The sequence below is a fragment of the Drosophila innubila genome, chromosome X (genome assembly GCF_004354385.1).
Source record: "Drosophila innubila isolate TH190305 chromosome X, UK_Dinn_1.0, whole genome shotgun sequence".
Lineage (NCBI taxonomy): Eukaryota > Metazoa > Arthropoda > Insecta > Diptera > Drosophilidae > Drosophila > Drosophila innubila.
Window position 1 is genome coordinate 26,621,391 of NC_047626.1, and position 22,866 is coordinate 26,644,256.

The 22,866-nt window shown below is 34.7% G+C and overlaps 4 protein-coding genes and 1 long non-coding RNA gene across 13 annotated transcripts; 2 read left to right on the top strand and 3 right to left on the bottom strand.

Moving 5' to 3' along the window:
- Positions 1-2,193: 2,193 nt before the first annotated feature.
- Positions 2,194-9,883, bottom strand: LOC117792343 (E3 ubiquitin-protein ligase ariadne-1). Of its 8 annotated transcripts, none has more exons than XM_034632468.1 (8): positions 9,772-9,883; positions 7,147-7,682; positions 6,255-6,419; positions 6,120-6,176; positions 4,582-5,231; positions 4,381-4,504; positions 3,894-4,120; positions 3,377-3,822 (listed from the first exon to the last, which is right to left on the bottom strand). In XM_034632468.1, exons 2-8 carry the CDS (start codon positions 7,363-7,365, stop codon positions 3,741-3,743), a joined length of 1,524 nt encoding a protein of 507 aa, XP_034488359.1. In that variant the 5' UTR covers positions 7,366-7,682; positions 9,772-9,883; the 3' UTR covers positions 3,377-3,740. The 8 variants fall into 8 exon arrangements, 7 of the variants coding, with proteins under 7 accessions (XP_034488359.1, XP_034488321.1, XP_034488330.1 ...); XM_034632430.1 differs by having other exon boundaries at positions 9,679-9,868; XM_034632439.1 differs by having other exon boundaries at positions 9,645-9,778.
- A 1,173-nt stretch (positions 9,884-11,056) lies between these two features.
- Positions 11,057-12,094, bottom strand: LOC117791596. 2 transcript variants are annotated; one of them, XR_004618077.1, is made up of 3 exons: positions 11,793-11,957; positions 11,650-11,685; positions 11,057-11,442 (listed from the first exon to the last, which is right to left on the bottom strand). It is a non-coding gene; the product is annotated as an uncharacterized LOC117791596 (long non-coding RNA). The 2 variants fall into 2 exon arrangements; XR_004618078.1 differs by lacking the exons at positions 11,650-11,685; positions 11,793-11,957 and adding an exon at positions 12,048-12,094.
- Positions 12,095-13,278: 1,184 nt separating this feature from the next.
- On the top strand, positions 13,279-13,866 carry LOC117793469 (enhancer of yellow 2 transcription factor). The gene has a single exon (XM_034633779.1). It carries the CDS (start codon positions 13,378-13,380, stop codon positions 13,768-13,770), a length of 393 nt encoding a protein of 130 aa, XP_034489670.1. The 5' UTR covers positions 13,279-13,377; the 3' UTR covers positions 13,771-13,866.
- LOC117793468 (transcription factor grauzone) lies at positions 13,762-18,865 on the bottom strand. The gene is made up of 4 exons (XM_034633778.1): positions 18,593-18,865; positions 17,463-18,514; positions 15,492-15,876; positions 13,762-14,298 (listed from the first exon to the last, which is right to left on the bottom strand). The coding sequence occupies exons 1-4, from the start codon at positions 18,701-18,703 to the stop codon at positions 13,915-13,917; spliced, it is 1,932 nt and encodes a 643-aa protein (XP_034489669.1). The 5' UTR covers positions 18,704-18,865; the 3' UTR covers positions 13,762-13,914.
- Positions 18,866-19,458: 593 nt separating this feature from the next.
- LOC117783507 lies at positions 19,459-19,837 on the top strand. Its single transcript, XM_034620928.1, has one exon. The coding sequence runs from the start codon at positions 19,564-19,566 to the stop codon at positions 19,774-19,776; it is 213 nt and encodes a 70-aa protein (XP_034476819.1). The 5' UTR covers positions 19,459-19,563; the 3' UTR covers positions 19,777-19,837.
- Positions 19,838-22,866: the final 3,029 nt, after the last annotated feature.

Here is a 22,866-nt window from a genome sequence, read left to right on the forward strand (position 1 = left end):
CCGAATCGCTAAAGATCAAACGATCTAACTGTGTAGGCAGCTAAATATATCTGTATATTTAGCTGTATATGTTAATCTATCTGTATCTGCATCTGTTGTAGGTTGAGCGCACACGCGACTTACCTAATGTTTATTTGCTCACTGAATATTTGCAGCTGCGGTCAAATATTGGCAAAGATCGTCAAACAACCAGAATTAACGTTAATTAAATAAACCCACAGAAAGAACCGAATAGATACTCACATACATCAATCTACGTCGCCTCGTTTTCAAACTAGACAACGAAAGTGACCCGAAAAATATAAAAATAAAAAAATACATACATGGGGATAGTTGAAAAAATTCAACAGAGGAGAAAGCTCTGATATTTACTTAAGTATAGGTATAAATGCAAAATTATAAATAAATAAATAAAGATACCAACATACATACTTATTTGACTTTTACCATGTTGTTTAAGAAAATGACACAAAAAAAAACAAACTGTAAAAAGCTAGAAGATAAATATATTTTAATTTGTTCACATAGGTTTTACATGTTTTGTTTGGTTTGCTGAATTCTTGAAATTTTTTATTCTGTTTTTACTTCAATACTTACGAAATTCAATAATATAAGTTTTTGTTTTTATTCTTCTTACCATTTTACAAAATAGATTCGATTTCCAACGATTAGCAAAAAATAAGTGCACGGTAATTGAAATTCTTTTATATTTTTATTTTATTTTCACTAATTCGCAACGTTTCTTCATTTATTAATTATACATACATAGTTTCTCATAATTTTTACAGCATTGTCTTTTTTTTTAATTCCGTTTTTATTCTTGTTTTTAATTTTTTTGTAATTTTGTATTTTATTTGAATCGACTTGAACAACTTTTAAACTTTATACAGCATTTTTCAATGGGTTTTCACATTTGTTATACATATTTATTGGTAGCACATACATACATATTGTTAAATACATAGATGAATGTATACTAGGTATTGGTATTGGTAATTCTAGAGTCGAGAATGCTAAAAGAACAAAGGAGGACGACGCAATGTGGCGACTTGTGGTGAACGCCTTGATGCAGCACGCAGCCTGAGGAGAAACCATTAACAATATCGACTACGAGTATATGTACAACGATTTAAACTCGGATCTCGGCTTGGACGACGCGCAAGAGAAAGAGCAAGAGAGCTCGCTCTCAAGCAAATCAAGGGTGCCACAGAAATCAAAACCAACCGAAAATCTCCCAAAAATTTATGGAGGTTTTTGGTTGGATTAGCTTTTTGTGTCACCCCTGTATTTATATATATGTATATATATACGTGGGCAGTCCGACAAGTAGTGAGCCTTTTCCCCTGAGGTCGCAACTATCGCAAGAGACATTTACTATCGTGTAGTTTATTCTTTTAGACGGGCACTGTCAAAATTTCAGCCGATTCGGATTTTAAAAAAAATTTTAAAATAGTAATATCGATCGCAAAGCTAAATCAAAGATCGTTTGGATGCTGTATACGGTGAATCTTCTTCTTCGTTGGCGACTGTCAAAAATTGGTTTATTGAATTCAAACGTCGTTGCATGTCGGTTTTTGTCGTACACCTAACAGGTGTCCCTTAAACCGATACAGCAGACAAAAACGTAACAAACGGCTATGATCACGTATTATCAGACCGTCGATTTAAATTACGCGAGATAGCTAAGACAGTAGGCATCTCAAAACCCGCATGGGTTATATCAAAATATTGGGCATGAGAGAGCTGTCGACGAGATGAGTGCCGCGTTTGCTCACATTTTTGTTTCACCAAGATAATAAGCCATCACAAAGGCAATGGCAAAATTTCATGATTAATGCTTTTAACTGATTCGGAACTCTCCTTACTCTTCAGACCTAAGCCCAAGTCACTTCTTTTTACATCCTAAACTGAAAGTCGCGCTTAACGGACATAGATTTGTATCAAATAAGATGGCTATTACCTTTAAAATCAACAATTTTAAAGACCCGGACGGCAAATAATTTTTAAAGGGGTTAAAATTGTGGGAGCGTCTTTTGAAGAAGTGTGGTGACTTATATTAAGACTAGGTTAAAAAATAAAATAAATACAAATTTTTAAAACTGTTTAACATTGTAAGGCTCATTACTTGTCGGACCACCCACGTATAAGCTTGTTGGTGTTACTTCTATTGTATTTATGAATTATCGTTTTGTGGTTTGTTGTTGTGCTGCGAGTAGCGCGATATAAAAAGACAGTGAGAGTGAGGAAAGTGAGAAATTGTCAAGAGCGGGAGCTTAACGATACATGGCGGAGCCTAAAGATCGAGAGTATGGCATATTAAAAGGTGGGAAGCGTGGGTGGGAGTGGCAGTGTCAGGCGGATCAGGAGCAGGAGCGGGAGCAGTGGTTAAGGGTTGGATAGGAGCAGCATGTCTACCAAGCGCATTATGTTTTTTGATGATCATTAACATGTACAACTTGAATTTGGTTTATTACATATTGCATTTACATAATAATACATATTTTTAATATTTTGCTTTGTTCTGCAATTTGCACCGCCCAAAAAATATGAAATTGGATTAGCTTACTGCTTAGATAATTTTTGCATACAATCGGTTTTGGCTTACATAAATAATAATTGATATAGATAAAAGTATTAATTAGTTTGTGATAAAACAAATATATATTTAAATTTTGTTGTATTTATGCGCTGCATAATACGTATTCCAAATAAAAAAAATTAAAACGGAAAACAAAAATATGTTATTTAATTATTTATAATGGTTAAATGTAAATGATCATTATCAATATATGCTAAGCATTTGTTTATGAAAACAAGGTTTCGGGACGCTCATGGTAAAAAATAATAAAAAACAGGCACTCAAATTAATTACAAATTGTTTTAGACTCGTACATTATAAACTACTAGATAGCACGGATACATATATAAACAGGTACCGGATTCGGATTCAGAACCGGAATCGGAAGTTGGGCAATGCTTACAAACTCGACGTTACAATACTTATACTTTTGTTATTTCAACTGTGTGTGTGTTTGTGTGTTTAAGTGTGTGTGTGTGTGTCTAGTCTATTGCGATTTATATTTTAATAATTTTATATTGTTTATTATTTACGGCAAATTTATAGTTTGATAACACGAAGTGGCATCCTTTCAAGTTTATTTATGATCATAGCAAAATATTTAGCTGAATCGGCATATGTCTGAGTGTGTATGTGTTTGTGTGTGTGTTGAAATCGCCATTGAGTTCTGCTGATCAACACGAAGAGAAAAATGTATATATGCATATATATTTTATATAGTATGGTATAATATAACTTTTCACTTATTCTGAATTCTTTATCTTGTAACTGCATTTCGGTTTTTTTTTTCATTCAATATTTTTTGACGGTTTAATGTTTTTCTGTTTATTTTGTTTTCTGTATTCCTCCAATTCCAACTTCCACTTGCCTCCTTTATCCAACCATTTATCGTGCCTCTATGTGTAGTTTTTATTTTTATTTAATGTTTTTTTTTTTTTTAACTTCGTTTATTCATTTCTTGCACTGCTTTTATCCTTATTCTCCATCTCCAACATCATCTGCTCCTATTTCTTTTTCATCTCTACTGCTTTCTGTTGTTGTTACGGCTGTTACTGCTTAACTTCTAACTGCTAACTGTTATCTGCTACTGCTACTGTTAATGCCAATTGCTAGTTACACTCTGATTTCGCATTTTGCCTTAATTATCCAGCCAGGACTCGCGTCATTCTGTATAGTCCCACCAATCCTTTTCATATCCTTCGTGCACATGATTGAGCAGGACTGTGCAACGCTTCTCACAATATCTGCAATTTCACATATATTGACATATTAATTTCATTTAATTCAATTCTATAACGAATATCAAAAATTATACCTGTATTTATCCTGTACTTTCTGTTTAATATCAGCCAGATTTTCGGATGTAATATCACGTTCCAAATACTCGGACAGCTTCTCTGTTGCCGACTCCAGATCCTTTTGATTATCCTCGAATATCATGGATTGATTGTTCTTTTTCAAATAATACGCAAAGACGTATGTGTACATGAGAGTCTGACGACATTGGCAGAGTATATCGACAGCCTTTTTCAGGAATTGCACCTTCAAATTTAAAATTAAAAAAGTTAATAAGGTTAGGTTATGTAAATAAATTGTAAATCATTTAAAGTGTACAATAAGAAGAACAAAACTAACTGTAAAGAGTGACCAATTTAAATGAAATTTTCTTACAGGCAAATTAAACTTATGTTTACAATATAAAAAGAAATTCTAATACAATGCTCTCGCCTCAAACTGAAATTTAAAATTCCACATGAAAAGTAAAGTGATTTTAAGGGTCTAAGATGTAAGATTTCACGCACCTCAATCCAGGACATATTGTGCTGTTGCATTTCCTCCATTTTCTGCTTAACAGACGAATACAATTTGTTCTCAAGCTTCATGGATTGCATGTGGTTCATGTATCGATTATAATAGTGCAAATATCTGTTGAAGATTTGAATGTTAAGCATGGAATTTCTTAACTTTGCATTATATGTATATACTAGATACTAGATACGAACCTGGCCAGTGATGAACGAAGCTTTTCCTGTGCATCGCGCGCCGCTTTCGCCTCGTCCTCGTCGTAGCGATTGCAATTATACCAGGATGAACCATGGGGCTCCCATGAGCCGAGACAGACCCAGCAGAAATCATGTTTGCAATTTTGATTCTTGCATACCATGTGATTGCAACCGCCATCCTTTTCGATGGTGACACTGCATCTGGGACACTCTTTGGTATTGGCAGCAATCCAGTTGGACGTCTCCGAATCGTCGTCACATTTCTTAATCCATTTCTTAAGCCAACGACACTGCACGGGATCGTGCCAATTTTCACCGCAGGCAAAACAGAAAACATGTCCGCATTTGCAATCAACGCGACGCGACTCCGCATATGGAACCTTAACGGCATAGGTGCAATCGACGGACGGACACCAGCGCAACAGTTGATTGCATTCAACAAAACTATTGGTGATCAACTGCTGATATTTGACCTTAACCCGTGCATCGGGCACCAAGTTGGTAACGGTCACATCATCCACCAAAATATCACAGCCGTGCGCGGCGCACGATATTTTCTGCCCGAGACCCTCTGTAACGATTTTCGTTGTCAGATATTCCCGCCAGCAGTTTAGGCAAAAACGATGACCACACTCTAAGCCGGTCATGGACTAAAAAAACGGGAAAACAAGTTTATACATTAGTTGAGAAAATCAAAAATTTTAGGAAATTATAGTCGAATCCCCGACTGTAAAATACCCGGTTAAAGTATATCGCACCCTTCGACCTGCTTTCGTCACTAGCGCGAACTGCCGTCCGCAGTGATGTTAATTGTATCTATGGATCTAAAATCTAATGGTATAATATTTACATTTAGGCTGCTGGTTTAAGTTTAAAAAAAAATTATGGAGAACCATATTACATTTCTGATTTTAAAATAAAAGTTATGGAATAAGAGTTATAAAATAAATAAACTTGAATTTACCCTTTTTATATATTATAAAAAATATAAACTTTCCTTTAATCTATGTTGCTGTAGCATATTTTCTTCCTATTGACTTTTTACATTAAATTTTGGTTTCATAACTGTTATTTTCAGTGCCTGCTTAAAAGCGTTACATTTATCCGAACTTGATGCCATCAAGTTTTATAGTTGATTATAATAAAAGAGAATCTTTACCACGAACAAAAATTCGCTTTATGAACAAATGAGGGTGAGGCAACATTTTGAAAATAATTTTGAAATTTTGAAAAGACTTTGAAAACATTTTTGTGACCATAGTCTTCGACTAGTGAATACCTAAGAACCTAGCTCTTACGTATAAGTACTGTAAATTGGATAGAACCGGAGGCGGAAAGAGACGTGGCCAAAATATAAGAGTAACTTGAACTGCTTGGGGTTCACAAGTCTGTGTAGAACATTTGATTGCTCTATATCTTATAGATTCTGAGATTAAGATGTTTATATAGGCGGACAGAGTAGAATATTTTCTTGAACTCTACAGGTAACGAATATAAATGTAGATATATGTAGTTATGTGTATGTGTATGCATCTTACATCTGGCGGCAATAGTGAGAAGCAAATCTCGCACTCCTCGCACTGGCTCCGTGTGGTCTGTCAGATAGAGAGAAAGAAGGAAGGAGAGAGTGTTAGAGTGGGTAAGCATGAAGCTGCGTATATCATTTTACGTACCTTTTGCTGCACGGACTCGGCTGGCTTGTTAAACGGATTTATGACGTGTGCGCATTTGAAGAACTCTTCTGTATTATCATCGATGCCATCAAAGTATTTCTCCAGCAGCTTCTCCTTGTCCCACTTGAATTGATTCAGCAGTATTCTTGTTATGGGCGTGGATAACTACAAGCAAAATAAAGCAAGATACACAGATTGAGAGAAAGAGACAAAGAAAATGAGAAACTATGTGGTAGTCTAGCAGAGCAGTATTAAAATCAAACTATGATTAATACTTGTACTCTTTACTTATCATCTACTATTTATATACAGTATGACAAGTAATTATCTTAACACAGAAAAAAATATTAATTTAAATATGTATGCTCCGTTAAAAATAGTTTAACTTAATGACTCTCATCATTTCTCATTTTATTGAACATATTCTAAGAAACATGAGTAACTATTGTGAAATAAGAAAAAATAATAAGGAAAAGAAAATAAGAATAGAAATTATTTTGCGAACTTAAACATAATTTATTTTTTTCTTTGTCAGAACAACAACTTGTCATACTGTGTAAACAGTTGGACAAGTATTTGTTTTGACAAAGAAAAACAATACATATATTTGTCAATTATTTTTAAAAATATTTAAACACAATGAAAATTAAATAATCAGATATAAAAATCAAGAAAAGGATTTTTTCTTTGCGAACTGAAATCGGTAATATTTTTAATTTGAAAAATAGTTAAACTGAATTAATCTTATTATTTGTTATTTTGAAAATGATATAAGAACAATAAGCAACAATAATGGAAATATAACAAGTTTTAATATTTGGCAATTCGTTTTTTTCTTTTTTTTTTTGCCAAATCAATTTCTTGATATACTTTTTTTTTATATATGACTCACCTTTAGCACACGATTAACCTCATCGATTATCTCTCGTTGATACTGCACTATCTCATCTGTGGTTAGCACCTTATATAGATGGTCATCAGTATCCAATTGCCGTTCTGTCGAACTGGGCATATCCACTTCCATTGCAAAATCATCATCGCCATCATCGCCAGATGATACATTGCCGGAGTCAACGTTGTCCAAGAAATCGTTATCGTTATCCGAGTCCATAACTGCTATTGCCTTCCTTTTGACTAACTTTTTTGTGCTGGTGTGTGTATGCGTCTGAGGGGTCTATTGGGGGCAGGTAGGAAGTCGATTTGGATGCTGTTTTCGATTGATTGCTTGCCTGTCTGTCTACCTCTCACTCTTGCTCACGCTCACGCACAAGCTCTCGCTCACGTTTCTCTGACTGCTGTGGAGATTTTTTTGTTCTTTTTTGCTGAGGCTGTCTACGTTGTTGCTGTTGTTGTTGTTGCTCCTCTCTTCTTACTTTACGCGCGCTTCACTTCTCACTGGTTGATTATGCTGTTACTGCGTATTTTGCACTAGTTGAAATAAATGTAAAATTTTTTATAATATGCATATGTAAAGTAGTTACACACACACACACACAACAGTAGCATAATTATTACATAGACAGCAACAGCAACGGGCGACGTCACTTGACCTTCGTCGTTTCTTTGGGGGCTTGAGCAAAGAAAATCACCTGCTTTTGAAAAGCATTGCCCTTGTTTTTCTTATAACTATTACACTTATATGCACACACACACACACACACACACACACACAAACTCAAGCCAATTGTGAAATTTGTTTTTATTTTATGTAATTTAATGTACACATGCATTTATATGCATTTATTATTATGTACATATGTATTTTGTAGCAAACAGCTGTGCATTAGTGCTGGGACCGATATTTTTATACGATTTAAATCGATATTTATTTTTTATTCTTTGGGGGAAAATATCGATTTTTCAAAAAAAAAAAGATTTAACTGCTATAATTTTAAACTTAAAAATTTCAAGCTAGAATTTTGAAAATTGTTGCAGAATTTTTGTTAGTTACAAAACTTCTCCCCTTAAGGCAATCATAAAAACTTCACCTTTATCTTATCTAATTTCGACTTAAAAATGTTTTTTAAATTGTTAATTGTTAAATTGTTAAGTTAAGTAAAGAGCAAATTGCTATTGAGGTGTAAAGTGATTGCGAATGAACGTTGCTGAATTGAAATGCAATAATTTTGCAATTAATTAATAGTTTGATGAACATTCAAAATTCGAGATTTGCTAAATTAAAGGTAAACATTTTAATGAAGTTTGTCGAGAAGTTGCAAATTTTATCAAAAAGAAAATCCCAAAATTAACAGTTCTAAAACATATCTGCGAAAATTTAAAAAACTCCAACTTTTAAATTAAGAAAAATTATAAAATAGGTAAATATTTTCTTTTTACCTTAAATGATGCAACTTGCCAGATCGGAAAATTTTGCTGAGTGGCAACTTTTTGGGCCAAAACAGTGTTTCACACCAGGGTTGCCAACTTATTAGAGGATAAAAATAGCTGTTTCTGGTTGGAAAGCATCTTAAATTTGTTTTTGTGTGCACTTTTGCAGTTTTAGAAAAAATATTACTAGCAAAACATAGCTAAAAACATATTTAAAATAACCAGATCTCCTGCTAATAGCAATTTTAAAATTTGTCTAGCAAACGAACTTTGAAAATATCCAGAATTAGCTATAAAATAGTTGGCAACAGTACCTGCTAGCATCTTCATTGTTGTTGCTGTTCTATTTTGCTTTTGTAGTTGTAGTTGTTATGCAGCCCAATTTACAAATAAAAAAACTTTTCTAATAGCTTTTGTAACAACAGCAGCTGAACCCTGAGACGCTGTAGATTCCAATTGCCTTATGCCTTAAAATGCACTATTTCTTTTGTTTGTGTTGGACCTTTCTACTTCGTCTTTGTTTTTGCTTTGCTATATACATATATGTACATATACATATATATGTATCTACATATATATACATGTTTGTACATACATACATATGTATTTCAATTCAATGGCGCTGCAAGACTGCAAAATTAAAACGCCATAAAAAAAAAAAAAGAGTCCAAGTAAATGAGACTGCACAGAAGCAAAGGCCACAGTGGACACAACACAACACAGCACTCACTTATACGTATATTTGATTGTTTGTATGCACATACATATGTGCATGTCTTTTATGCACACATATGCAAGCTTTGTACACGTTTGTGTGTTGCTATTTTCCAATTGGACCACAATGGCTTTTAACCAAAAATGTCGTGGGTTTTCATTTTTTTTTTTTTTTTTGGGGAAATAAGTTTAAATAGCAATAACAACAAATACATCGCACATTACACATACATTCACAAGAATTATACACAATTATGTGGCCATACATACATACAAATGTATATAGTCCACACACGTATGACACAAAATCAAGGCAACACACATTAATATACATATATACACACATACATCCACAACACATACAACAGCTGCAGCAGCTCACTTTTCTTATGACTTTTACACACTTCTCCCGTTTCCGTTCGACATTAAACTTATGAACGTCACTTTAGGTGGATTTTTTCATACTTTTATTTACTTTTTATATTAATTGTAACAAACAATATTGCGTTTAGAGTAGAGTTGTCGTTCGGATCAAGTTCGTTTGAACTAATCACTAAATTGAACGAACGAACTAAATCCCTGATTGGAGGTCATTTAGTTCAGTTGATCAGAATCGAATGATTCCAGAAAAAATGTTACCGTTTATTTGAGCGTCTGGCAAACTTGAATTCGTAATATCTAATTTTTTTATTTTTGACTTATTTACAAAAAGAATATTTCTTCGGTAATTTTTCTAAATATTGAAGCTATGATTGAAAAAAGTTTTGCAGCCTTGGTTCACACAAAACGTGGGGTAGGCTTGGTTCCAGAAACGGGTCAGTTATTTATTATTTGGAATATTTGTTAGAATTTCAAATTTTTGACTTAGGATTAATTATTTTGCAACTTCACTCCTAGCGGTGACGAGCTTACAAAGGTAATATAAATGATAACGTTTTTGTCTTATTTGGAATTGTAAAATTTAATAATAAAAAATAACAACTTTATTTTTTTTTTGTAAATTGCGCACTATGAAAACACTAAGCTTCGTCAGAGTGTGGCGGTCGGGCGATAGAGATGAAATGTTGATACTAGGTATATAATATCGATATGATATTTAATCGTTTGATGACCACATTGTGTCAGTGCTAAGTTATGACGCAAAGGCAGCTAAGACACACACCAAACGTGAGTCAGCAACTGTGCGCAGCCGACTTCACGTCAGTTCCGCTAATGCAGCCAACTTCATGCGAGTTTAAAATTTAACGGTTTCAAAATGGCCGACAAGAGATGTACATTAAAAGCTTACAGAATAAATTTAATTAAAACTAAATATTTATTGTATTCTATAACTGCAGTTTACTTCTTTGCTGCTTTTATTCATGTCATGTCGATGTGCCAAACGCCTTTTGTCCAGCTTTCATGAAAGGAAAAGAGACAGAAGCATATATCCCTCTACTTTATGATCATCAAAGGGAATGAGATAGAACGATAGTCAGTCCCTTTCTATTGCATGGTAAACAAGCGCCAAAATACCCAACTTCCCATTAACGAAAACAAAACACATTTTTTCAAATTCAGTTCTTAAATAAATATTTCTTTATTTTGAGCAATATAATTGGAATGTACTTGTTAAGGCGCGTAAGACGTTACAATTAACTATTTTGAATTAATTTGCTTTATTTTTTCTAAGCACGTAAAACGTTTTCATTTATCTTTTTTTATATATATTTTCATTTTCATTTTTTTTTTTTTTTGTAACATTTTACATGCCTTTTTTTTTATTCTTTCGTGTAGCTCGTATTCTCGGCTTGTAAAACGTTACCATCCTACTTGGCATTATTATTCATTTGTTTTTTCTTTCTTCTTTTTTTTGTATATATATTTTTGTCCCGCTTTTTTTCGTGTTATTTTCTCCGGATGACAGACATTCATCCGGCCTACAACACTAAAATCTGCTTATCAAACAATCTTTTTTTTCATTTTTTTTTGGTTTTGATATAATATCTAGATCGTATAACACTCAGATTTCATATATTTTTTTAAATCTTTTGCCGTCTAATTTTCTAGCTTCGGAAATCGGTTTGCACACATGTCTTGGCGCGCAAACCGATTTCTGAAGCTAATACGAAAGTTATTTTACCCTTATTGTGAGCACCTCAGTTATCTACAATGGGAATAGAGGTAAGAAAATACATAATTATTAACTTGCAACGTGTCAACACAAAGTGTCATTTAAGAATTTTGCGTTTCTATTGCACGCACACACACAAACACACACACACACTCGCGCGTATTTTAGCCAATTTTATTTTGGCTTTCATTTTTGACCATCACAAATTTATATTTTTCGCAGCATCAATTCATCGCTTACTTTGTAAGTAACTGCAACGTGTGCTTCAATGGATAACTGAAATTCAAATTTATAAAAACCAATTATTAATAGGTCACCTCCATTTTGTATTTCACACACACACAGACACACACGTGCATCGGGTGTATGCATTACGAACTTACCATTTGACATCTGACTGTACCGCCAAAAAAGTCACGGCTTTAATTTTTATTAAGTTCCCTAATACAGACATGAACTTTCTTCTCGAATTGTTATTTAATAAAAATAATATGGCGCAATTCTCCAAAAAAAAAATAAGTTAAAAATGATGTGTGTGTGTGTGTGTATACTAAAAATTATTGACTTTATGTGTGCGTGTGTGTATACGTTTAATAAAACGACAAAATTAAGGGTGAACAAATTAAATAAGTAAGCACAATAATTTGTGTCCGTTCTTGCCTTTCTCTCCTATCAATCTGAAACAACGTCCCGTTCATGATCAGACTTGTGATGGCCTGGCAGAGTAGAGTTGTAGCAAATCGTTCGGATTAAGTTCAAATGAACTAATTACTAAAGTGAACGAGCGAACTAGTTCATTGCCATTAATTTAAACGTCTGGCAGCCTTGAATAAGTTAACGTTTGAATGTCTGGCAGCCTTATAAAGTATCTAGATAATTTTTTATTTAGCCCCTTTTCTAAAAAAGGATCCGTTGGTAATTTTTATAATTTTTGTAGCTAGAAATTTGAGAATGCTTGCAGAATTTTTGTTATCAGTTTGTATATGTTATGTAGAGTTATATTAGCAAATTCTCCCCCCGTTGTCCCGTAAGTTGGTGAACCGCAGAAGAGTATGTAGATTTTATAGAAAAAATCGACAACTCTAATTGAACTCTGCATCAAAATTTGAAAATTTAATTTTTTTCCTTTGCTGTCCATTTTTTTCATACTTTTTCCTTTACACTTATTCAAAAACCCAAAACTGTCAAAACTAAATCCAGAACCGTTAACTGAAACTATCCGTTTCATTTAAAGTACCGGAACAGTTTATTTTCTTTATGTTTATTATTTTGCTTTATATTAAAAAATAACTTAAAATTTCAGTAAGGTTTATTTCTATAAAAAACATGCAAATGTAGCTGATTGTTAGATTGATTGTTACTAAGTCAAAGGTTTGACCAACTTCAAACTTTCTGATTTTGTCAAACTCGACAGATTTGCAAGCGGAGTGTCAATTTGTCAATGGGTTGGCCTTTAGTTCACTCTGCTTTTAAATTTTTGAAGAGAGCTAACCTTTTGTTTTTTTTCTTTTAATTCAAGATTTTAAATCTCAAGCTTTAACTTTTAATCAACTAATCAAGGTGACGTAAGTTAAAAAAAATTACCTTTATTTAATCCATTCTCTAAATAAAATTGTGAAATTCTTATATATGCATAAAGAATTTCCTTGAAGTGAATTTAAAATGCGCGCAGTTTCGCTTTCAAAGAGTGGACTAAACTATCGAGCACCTTGAATAGCACCACTTTCGATAGTTTTGTAACTCTGTGGTACAATCGATGTCAGAAGCAAAATAACGCGAGAAAAAAAAACAGAAATTAAAAGTAAAAAACCCTTTTAGACTTTTGTTCGTTGTGGAAAGAAAATCGTCAACGTAGACGCAAATCAAATGCAGCACGGTTGTTTAGCAGTTCCGACCGGCTATCAAATGATTCATCCGCAATATAAACTAGTTTCGTTCACACACAGCTCATATTGATGAGCCGTTCAAATGAACTGGAACTGGAACAAAAAGAATAGAAGAAAGAAAACAAACAGCTGCGATACAGCAGCAAAAAAAAAATACAAGCCTACAAAGAAGAAAAATAGAAACATGACCGTTTCCAACACCGTGGACCAATATACGATCATGTCCGGGGATCGTTCAAAGATAAAAGATTTGCTTTGCAATCGTCTGACAGAATGTGGCTGGCGGGATGAGGTGCGATTACTCTGCCGCAATATATTGCTAGAGAAAAGCGGCAACAACAGCGTCACCGTGGAGCAACTAATATCTGAAGTAACACCCAAGGCGCGTACGCTGGTTCCCGATGCGGTGAAAAAGGAGCTGCTGATGAAGATTCGCACCATACTGGCTGAAAACGAGTCAGACAACTCGAATTAAATTAAATTTAATTGCTTATAGTATTAAGTCTACATTTCTACATGTTCGTTTCGTCATTTTTATCATCATTTGTCAATAAACTATATACAAAGTGGACAGTCTGTGCACGGGGAATGCCAGGGAGGGGAGGGAGGTGGAATGCCTTCAGATGGGACAAACAGAACCGTTACTAATGTACTGATAACTGCCGGATGCATCCGATGTCGTTTGTTGTGTGCCCTCCTCCATAAGCTCCATTGGTGAATCCAATGCCACAACAACATTCTCACCAGCTGCAATGATCATATCTGTTGTTGTTGTTGTCGTCGTGACTGTGGACTTGACAGTGGCGGCAGCAGCAGCTGTTCCACCTCCTCCTTCTCCCCCTCTTCCTTCAGCGTTGTTAACACTGGGCTGTGTGTACTTGCGCACCCATTCATTGGGATGCATCTTCTTCTTGTGATTGTGCATGTTGGCATGCGACTTGAAAGTGCGCGGGCAAAATGGACATGAATACAGATCGATGCCCGTGTGCGTGGCCATGTGCTCCTGCGAAAAGAGTATTGTTTATTCATTATGATGATTAATATTCTCAAACACTGAAAATTAAAGAAAAAAACTTGTTTAGCTATTACTGCCGTTCTACTTGTCCGATCTTGCTGCGATTAAGCGTATTATCTTAAAAAATGGGTGTGGTGGCTTTTCGCGATTTGCGGAGGCGGGAGAGAGCGTGACAACAATTTAAAACAAACTTGACCTCTGTGTGTTTAATTTGGTGGCTCTATCTCTTATAGTCTCTGAGATCTAGGCGCTCACACGGACGGACAGACACATATGGCTATATCGACTCGGCTGTTGTTGCTGATCAAGAATATTTGTACTTTATAGGCTCGGAGATGACTCCTTCTCCCTGTTACATACATGCCAACGAACACAATATACCCTTTTCCTTATGTTTTAAGGGACGGGTATAAAAAAGGTCTTCATTTAATTTAGTTTAAACACCTTTAAAAACGAAAAACAAAGTTATTTAAAACATTTAAAAATATGTAACAAATATACTTTTTATATATTAATACGCTGATTTTAACCAAATATGGTCTGCCTGTATGAAATGTCATTTAACTGCTAACTTCTTAATTTAAAAAAAATTGTCTGGAATGGTATTTATTACACAACTCGTGAGTTTTGATGAAATATCTCTAAAAAGAAGGATTTTCTTATAAAATCTAAATTTTCAAACGATCATTCCATGAAAACTATATGATATAGTAATTAGATTGCAAAGAAATTTGGTCAGGAATAAATACACAATCTGTTAATTAAGATTTCTCATGACACTGCTTAGATTAACATTGATTTTAGAATGATCATTTCCATGACAGCTATGTATATTAGAGTGCATAGAATTAAAAAAATAATTGTTACCCACAAAAATAACCATGGCTATAAAATAAATTTCTAGTTCCCGCTTTTTAACTTCGCGCAATCTGATTTCGGTTTGATCGTTCTCAAGCCAACTATATAATATAGTAATCCTATGCAGCCTATAAGAAGTTTACAAGCAGAGACACCACTTTGATTGAAAACAGACTGACAACAGATCATGAATATATATATTTTATGGAGTCTTCTTGAATGCGTCACACATTATGCGACAAATTTATAATACCATCTGCAAGAATATACTACACAAACTAGATTTAAAAGATCGCTCTCTATCTCTTGTCTCTTCTACTTACTGCGAGGGCGCGCGGCAGCTTGAACTCCTTGCCACAGAGCGTGCAACTGTGTCGCTTGGCCGAGTGATGGTAACGCATGTGGCTGCTTAATGCGACCCGGGATGCCTTCTCGGCGCTGCACAGGACACAGCGATATTTGTTGTTGCCCTCGCGATCATCGTGGCGGGCGAGATGCTTGCGAAGACTGCGCTCATCACGCAACCAGCGACTGCACAGATTGCATTGCACCTCGGCAACGGGACCATCCGGATGCAGAGCCTTCTTATGGGTTAGAAAGTTCGCTTTGGAGCGAAAGTTGGCGCCACAAATGTCACAGATGACGGGCGTAAAGTCGGACGTATGCATGCGTTTCTCGTGCGCCGTTAGCTCAAGTTTAGTGCGGAAGCTGAAAGAGATATTGAGAGAGAGGGAGACAGAGAGAGAGAGAGACACAAACTGAATTACCAAGTGATTCAGAAATGATCAGAGGTGTCACATAAAGCGAAACCAAACGAAAATCTTCCAAAACTCTATACATTTTTGGAAAATTTCGGTTGGCTTCGCTTTCTGTGGCATCCCTGTATATTTAGTATTTGTTTCTCTTATTTTAAAATAAGATCTTTTCACTTAGTATTTATGGTATTAACTCCTAGGTGGTTTTCTAGCTGCGTGCATTCAAGACTTCGTACTTTCTTTATTTTGTATCTTTTCTATTGCCTATCTGAGTTAAAAAAGAAGCTTTAGCACAAGTTAAATTATTTATATAATAGTTTCTTAGAAGTTTTCGAGTTCATCAAAAGTTTTGATGAATAATGATTATATATGACTTTTTTTTTAGGTCAAGTAAAATGAATATAGTCAGATATTTATTCAGTTACTAAAAATTAAATGCTTTTGATTGATAAATATTCTTAAAAATTATCACATACAGGGGTGCCACAGAAAACGAAACCAACCGAAAATCTCTCAAATCTACATACATTTTTGGGAGATTTACGGCTGGTTTCGTTTTCTGTGGCACCTCTGATAATCATTATTATGTAGTTTTTATAATATATGTAGCTTATAATAATTAGGCATCCCGATCAAAACTAAATCACGAAAAAATAAAAAAATTAATAATAATAAAACAAGTCGAAAAGGCTATAGTCGAGATCCCGACCATAGAATATCCGTTACTTATATCAATATATACAAAAGTAATTTGTAGAAATTACTATCTAATAAAAAAAACTACTGCATACTTTTGGGTGTTTGTATTGCCTTAACTATTAATAACTTTGGTTATCTATTACTGCCGTTCTACTTGTCCGATCTTGCTGCGATTAAGTGGGATAATAGATAACGTAAATTGCTATAAAAACAGAATTATCTTAAAAACTGTGGGTGTGGTGGTTTTTCGGGATTTTCGGGGCCGGAAGGGAGAGTGTCAAAAAATTAAAGCAAACTTGATCTGCTTCAAAGTCATTGGGATCTGCGAGCCAAATTTGGTATCTCTATCTCTGATAGTCTCTGAGATCTAGGCGCTCACAAAGACGGACAGACGGCCATGGCTATATTGACTCGGCTGTTGATGCTGATCAAGAATATGTATATACTTTATAGGGTCGGACATGCCGCCTTCTCCCTGTTACATACATTTGAACGAATGCAATATACCCTTTTACTATGTTTTTAAGTAACGGGTACAATGAATAATTAAATAAGAAATCCTTCATCTTTCTATTGCTTTAAATATAAATTTAAAATTGTAATTATTATTGAAAATTGTGCCGAAATTTAATAAAAACCCTTGGGGTGCGGCAGTTTGGCTTTCTACTTCTTCTATTTCAAGAAATGAGGCTTTAAACTTAAAGTTTAAAGGTAAATTGTTTAAAAAACCGACCATGGCTATCGGATAAGTAATATGGACTGTAATTGATTCTTCCCTGAATACTTCTGGCAATAAGTGTGTGTTGTTGTGGGTGAATTGATTCTGTTGGAATAACGTACGTTTTGCTGCAGGTGTCACATGTCTCTGGACGCTCGGTGCCCTTGTGCACCTTGATGTGCATGGTTAGCAGAAACTTTTTGGCAAAACGTGCCTCACAAATGGCACATTGATGCACCAACTGTTGCTGATCGGAGTGAAAGCGCAGCATATGCATGTCCTGGCTGTTGCGATTGAGGAAGCTCTTGTGGCACGGCTGGCAACTGAAATACTGCGGATCCTTGTGATAATGCAAATGATCCACATACAGTGTACGCTTCTTATAGCGATTGTTGCAACACGCCATGTAACCGGTGCAATTGTGTGCCGCCCGAAAGTGTCGCTTCAGGTCATTGAAATTCTCTAACGGCGCCGCACAGAGGCAACAATCCAACTTGACATTGGCGGCTATATAATCATCCATTTCCTTAATGCTGCTACGCTTTGCAGCCAGCTCTGGTCCATCTGGTGCTTTGGGCAGTTTCGTTTTGACAATTTTACCCTTGGGACGACCACGTTTCTTTGGATTAACCGTGCCCGGCTTGCCGTGCTTTAAAATTGCCTTTTTGGTTGCTGTTTTCATTGTCACGGACTCTTCTTCCGGAACAGCATCTGCTGCATTGCGTCGCAGTTCACGGGACCGTGCACGTGATGCCCGCAAGGATGAGGCAGGCAATTCAAATTTGTTTGCCGCCTGTCGCGTTTTTCCCTTAGTATGTTTGGGCTTCACAGTCATGAGGAACTCATCAGCGAATGCATCGCCGTATTCCTGATGCTCGCTGCTGTTGCTGCTGTCACTGCAATTGCGTGTATGTGTATTGTCCGCATCGATTTCTGGCTCACACAATATGTGATCCTTGACATCGTTGTCCTCGTCGTCATCGAAGGCCAGCTTCGATTCAAGGGGCGACTCCGTGTTCCATACAACAACAGCTGGTTCGGGCGGCGGTTCCGGTTCCGTTTTCAGCAGCATCTGTTGCTTGTCCAACACCATTGAACAGAATTGCTCGAATTCGGTTAAATAACGCCAACATTCTGTGCACAGTCGGTTGGATATGTTATCGTTGAGAGTTACCTGCCAATAAACATACAATATTTGTACAAGGCATTTCAATTTAATGGAATTTTACGAGTAAGTTCAGTTACACTTTACCTCAAGTTGCAAATATTTGGCTATAACCTTGGGCAGACCGTGCTCGGCATCACTAAATATATATATGGACATCGAGTCCTCCAAATCGCACAGGCACAAACGGCATATCATTCTTGTTTTAACTTTCTCTTCTTTGTGTTTGGTGATTCTTTTAAAAAATATTATTAAGATTGCCGCAGCCGAATCCTGCAATGAATTTTGGTAGTAAACAAATATGCATCAATCGATAAGCATCTGCATATCGATAGCGTGCATTGTGACACTTTCTTCAGCGCAAGTTGGCAGCCCAATAACTATCGATACCAGTCGTTGTTCAGAATTGGCGCCATATAGCGATAAATTTAAACTTAGGTATTGCAAATATCAAAATACCATAACTTTGCAATGAATTAATAATATTAAAAATATTTAAAATTCGAAATTTTATAAAATTAAGGTAAGCATTTTAACGAAGGTTTAAGGCTATTCATCCCAAGGGGAGTGACGTTACAAATTTAATTTTAAAAAATTATTTAAAAAGTTAGAAAATTCCAACAACAAAATTTTAAAAATTCCAGAAATGTTTTAAGTTACCAATTTTGTCATTTGACCTAATGTGGTGCATATTTCCAGATCGGTGAATTTAACAGGGTGGCAGTCTTATAGTCGGGTGGCAGCATTTCGGCCAGGTGGCGACGTTGTGGGTAGAAAAGCATTTTGAAGTAGAAATATTTTCGTTTTTTGTAAAGTAAGTACACTTTTACAATAAATAACCAATCAAACAACTAAACAACAAAATAAACTTAATAATTGAACTTTATAGTTCATGAAAGACTGAATAAGTTCACTCGTTCATTTCAGTGACCCATTCATTTGAACTTTTTCAGAACGAAATGACACAATTCTAATTGCACATCACTAAATCAAATACGAAAGAGTTGTTGTATTTTATTTTTTGGCCGGATTTAAGTTAAAGAAAACTTGCAGTTAAAATGCAAAAGAAGCCGCTGAACGCAAACTCGCTGCTGGATAAACTGCATCGGGGCGCTGTGTACGCCTGCATCGGCGTCACACTCTACGGCACGTACATGATTGGCATGCGTTATTATCACTATTACACAGTGATACGGCCGGAAAAGCAGCAGGCGGAACTGAAACTGTTGGACGAGGGCGCCCACGACAAGGCCAAGGAGCTGAAATACTAAGCATGTTGTTAACTAATTTCTAATTGTTTGTTAAGTGTTGAATAAATAATGAAGAAAGCTATTGATATTTATTATTCACAATTTAAGGCAAACGCTCCTGTGTGGAACTTGTTGTGTAATGACATTCGACTGTTACTGTTCCTTGGCCTATTCAAAGACCTTGTTGCTGTTTAACAATGCGACCATAAATCAGTGAAAACCGTCAATGCTTGGACCAAACAAAACGCTGCCAATGTGCAATCAATAATGTTGTCATCTGTTCTGTTGTGATTGACATCGTGACCAGCGGCTAACCCACCATCGATGTTTACTACAAATACCCTCTTTCCACTATAAAAATATACTATGTACATTTTTCTGCGTTTTTACATTAATAACAAATTTACATCTTAGAAGAATTTGTAAATCAATAATCGTCATTTTTTATTATTAATGAAAAGAAATGTATTAAATTGGAGCTTTTATACCAAAAATTATCCCAATTTTCTGTGTCTTTACATTAGAAATTCTTCATTTGTTGAGAATTTGTAAGACTTTTGTATCTTTTGGTACATTTTTTTTAATGCAAGAAAATGTAAAAATACAAAAAATTAATTTTTTAATTGAAAATTTATTAATTATGTGAAAATATACTATATATACATACTCATTTCTCCAAAAGTAAAAAATGTATATTTCTTGTCTGTATAATTCGCAACATAATCAAAATAATTTGACGTAGCATAGTATATTTCCGTAAATCATATTTGGATGTAAATGATAGCGCGACAATTTTTATTGTATATTTAAAAAGGTGGTAGTTTTAAAAAGATTTTTTTGAGATTTCAACATTTAGATTTGGAAATATTTTACTATGAATTAAGAAAGTTAAAAGTGTTTTTTTTTTAAATTTTTTTTTTTTGAATTTTAAATTGTTCTTAATTTAAATAATGTGTAAAAATGTTGCAAAAAGTTAATACTAATTTGTTGTGGTGGAAACAGAGTATTTGCAGAGTATGTTGCAGCTGCGATGGACCAAGTGGGAAACTTCCGCTTGCTTCAGCTGCTGTTGCAGTTGCAGCCGTGCATTAACCTCTCGCAATGTTGCAGCGTCGCGTCGTCGTCTCACTATGCATTTTATAAATATATTAAACAATATTAAGAAACGCAGAGACAATGGCGGGTACCACCCACTTTTTGGCTCAAGCTCGTTTGCCAATTTGCCAAGTTGTCTATGCTTCATTCAACAATGTTGTTGCCGTTGTCGTTGATGTTGTTGCTGGTATTTATCTTGTCAAAGGCGTACCCACGATACAAATTTGAGGGGGCCTAGAAATAAGATTAACAAAATTCCTTCTTTTTATTTAAAAATAAATAATATTATTTTACTAACACAATTTAATTTCGATTTTTAATAAAATGAAATAAAATTCGGTTTTTTGCCCGACGTTTTGAATTGCGATCCACAAAACATCACTCATACTGCATATAATAATATCAACCTATGTTATATCTGTATCTTAGCCGACTTTCCACAGATTTTATGTTTAATATCTTAAGCGACGCTCAAATATTGCAATTATAAAAATTAAAATTTATAAAAAATAAAATTTTTTTTTTTTCGAATTTTTTGGAATTTTTAAAGCCAAATAATAGTAAACACACTAAAAATAAATTTTAGTTTCTTATTTAAAAAATATATATAGCTTTAAGAAAGTTTAATGCATTAAATAATAGTAAGCACACCACAAATAAATATCAGCTTCTTGTTTCAAAAATATATATAGCTTTAAGAAAGTTTAATGCATTTAAAAATTAGTTCTCTGATTCTCTAGTAACGTTAAAAAATTTAAGCTCACCTCTGGAAAATAGCTTTTTTAAAAATACCAGATTTTAAATTAAAAAAAATTTGATGCAGAAAATTTTTTAAGTGGTGGCGTTATTTAGGCCCCAGGCAACTTTTTGCGAGCATAGTCATACTATCCATTTTTTTTGGTAAACATATACAAATTCTTGCCTTGTTAATTTTTTCCAACTGATGGTAGCATATATTTGCAATGACTTTGATATATTTTGAGCTGTACCCCTTGGAATAAAATACAGTTGCCCCCTGTCTGTACCTGCGTACGCCCTTGGTTGTTGCCTCAGTCTCATTCATAGTTTGCCTGATTACACTAGGCAACAGCCCAAATCTGAACTGATAGATATGACGCCCCATATGACAAAATACATATTTTTTTCTTAGCGGTTCTTAGAGATGCGCCCATATTTGTCATCATTACTCGAGAATGCCAGAACCGATCTTCAAATGCTTTACTTTTTGTATAGCTTTTTATTCTAACGGTTTTTTGACTTTAAAATTCCAGGAAAGTTCGAAAAAACTCTGAACCACTAAATTTGCTTCTATTTATATAGCTGTATAAATTACCTGTCGTTAAGTATGTTTTCTGTTAAAATCGATGGAGAGACAGCCGAGTTTTTACCAAATGAGCAAACCCACCTAGAAAACACGATTTCAAATAAAAGTTGATTTTCGATCGGCCGTCCCTATGGAAGCTTTATGTTATAGTGGCCCGATTTCAACCTAATTTGACCAGGTCATATAAGTCTACACGATACATATCTTGTGAGTTTGGTTGAGATATTTTAAAGTTTTCCATACTAAAGGTTGCTTATCGATCGATCGATCCTATGGCAGCTATATGATATGGTGATCCGATTTCACCAAATTCGGTTAGGATATAAAGGGATATATTAAAGATACCCAATTTATTATTTTGATTATATCGCCGTTTCTCCATAGATTGTAATGAACCATATCTTAATCGGCGCCTAATTATGTAGCAAATACAGGTTCGAACCATAGTTCAGAATTTATTTTCGAATTTTTAATTTTATAAAAAAAAATCTTCCAATGAAAAAAAAAAAATGTTTTTGTCATATGGGGGACCAAATTTAACAAAAAAAAAGTGGATTTGGTTCAGTTCAGAAGAAAAAAGTCCAAATTGGTTGCCTAGTGTTATTAGACAATGGCAATTACTATGCAAAGAAACGGAGCTGCAACTTAGTCTCAGTTTCTATCGCTGTTGTTGCAACTGTTGCCACTGCGGT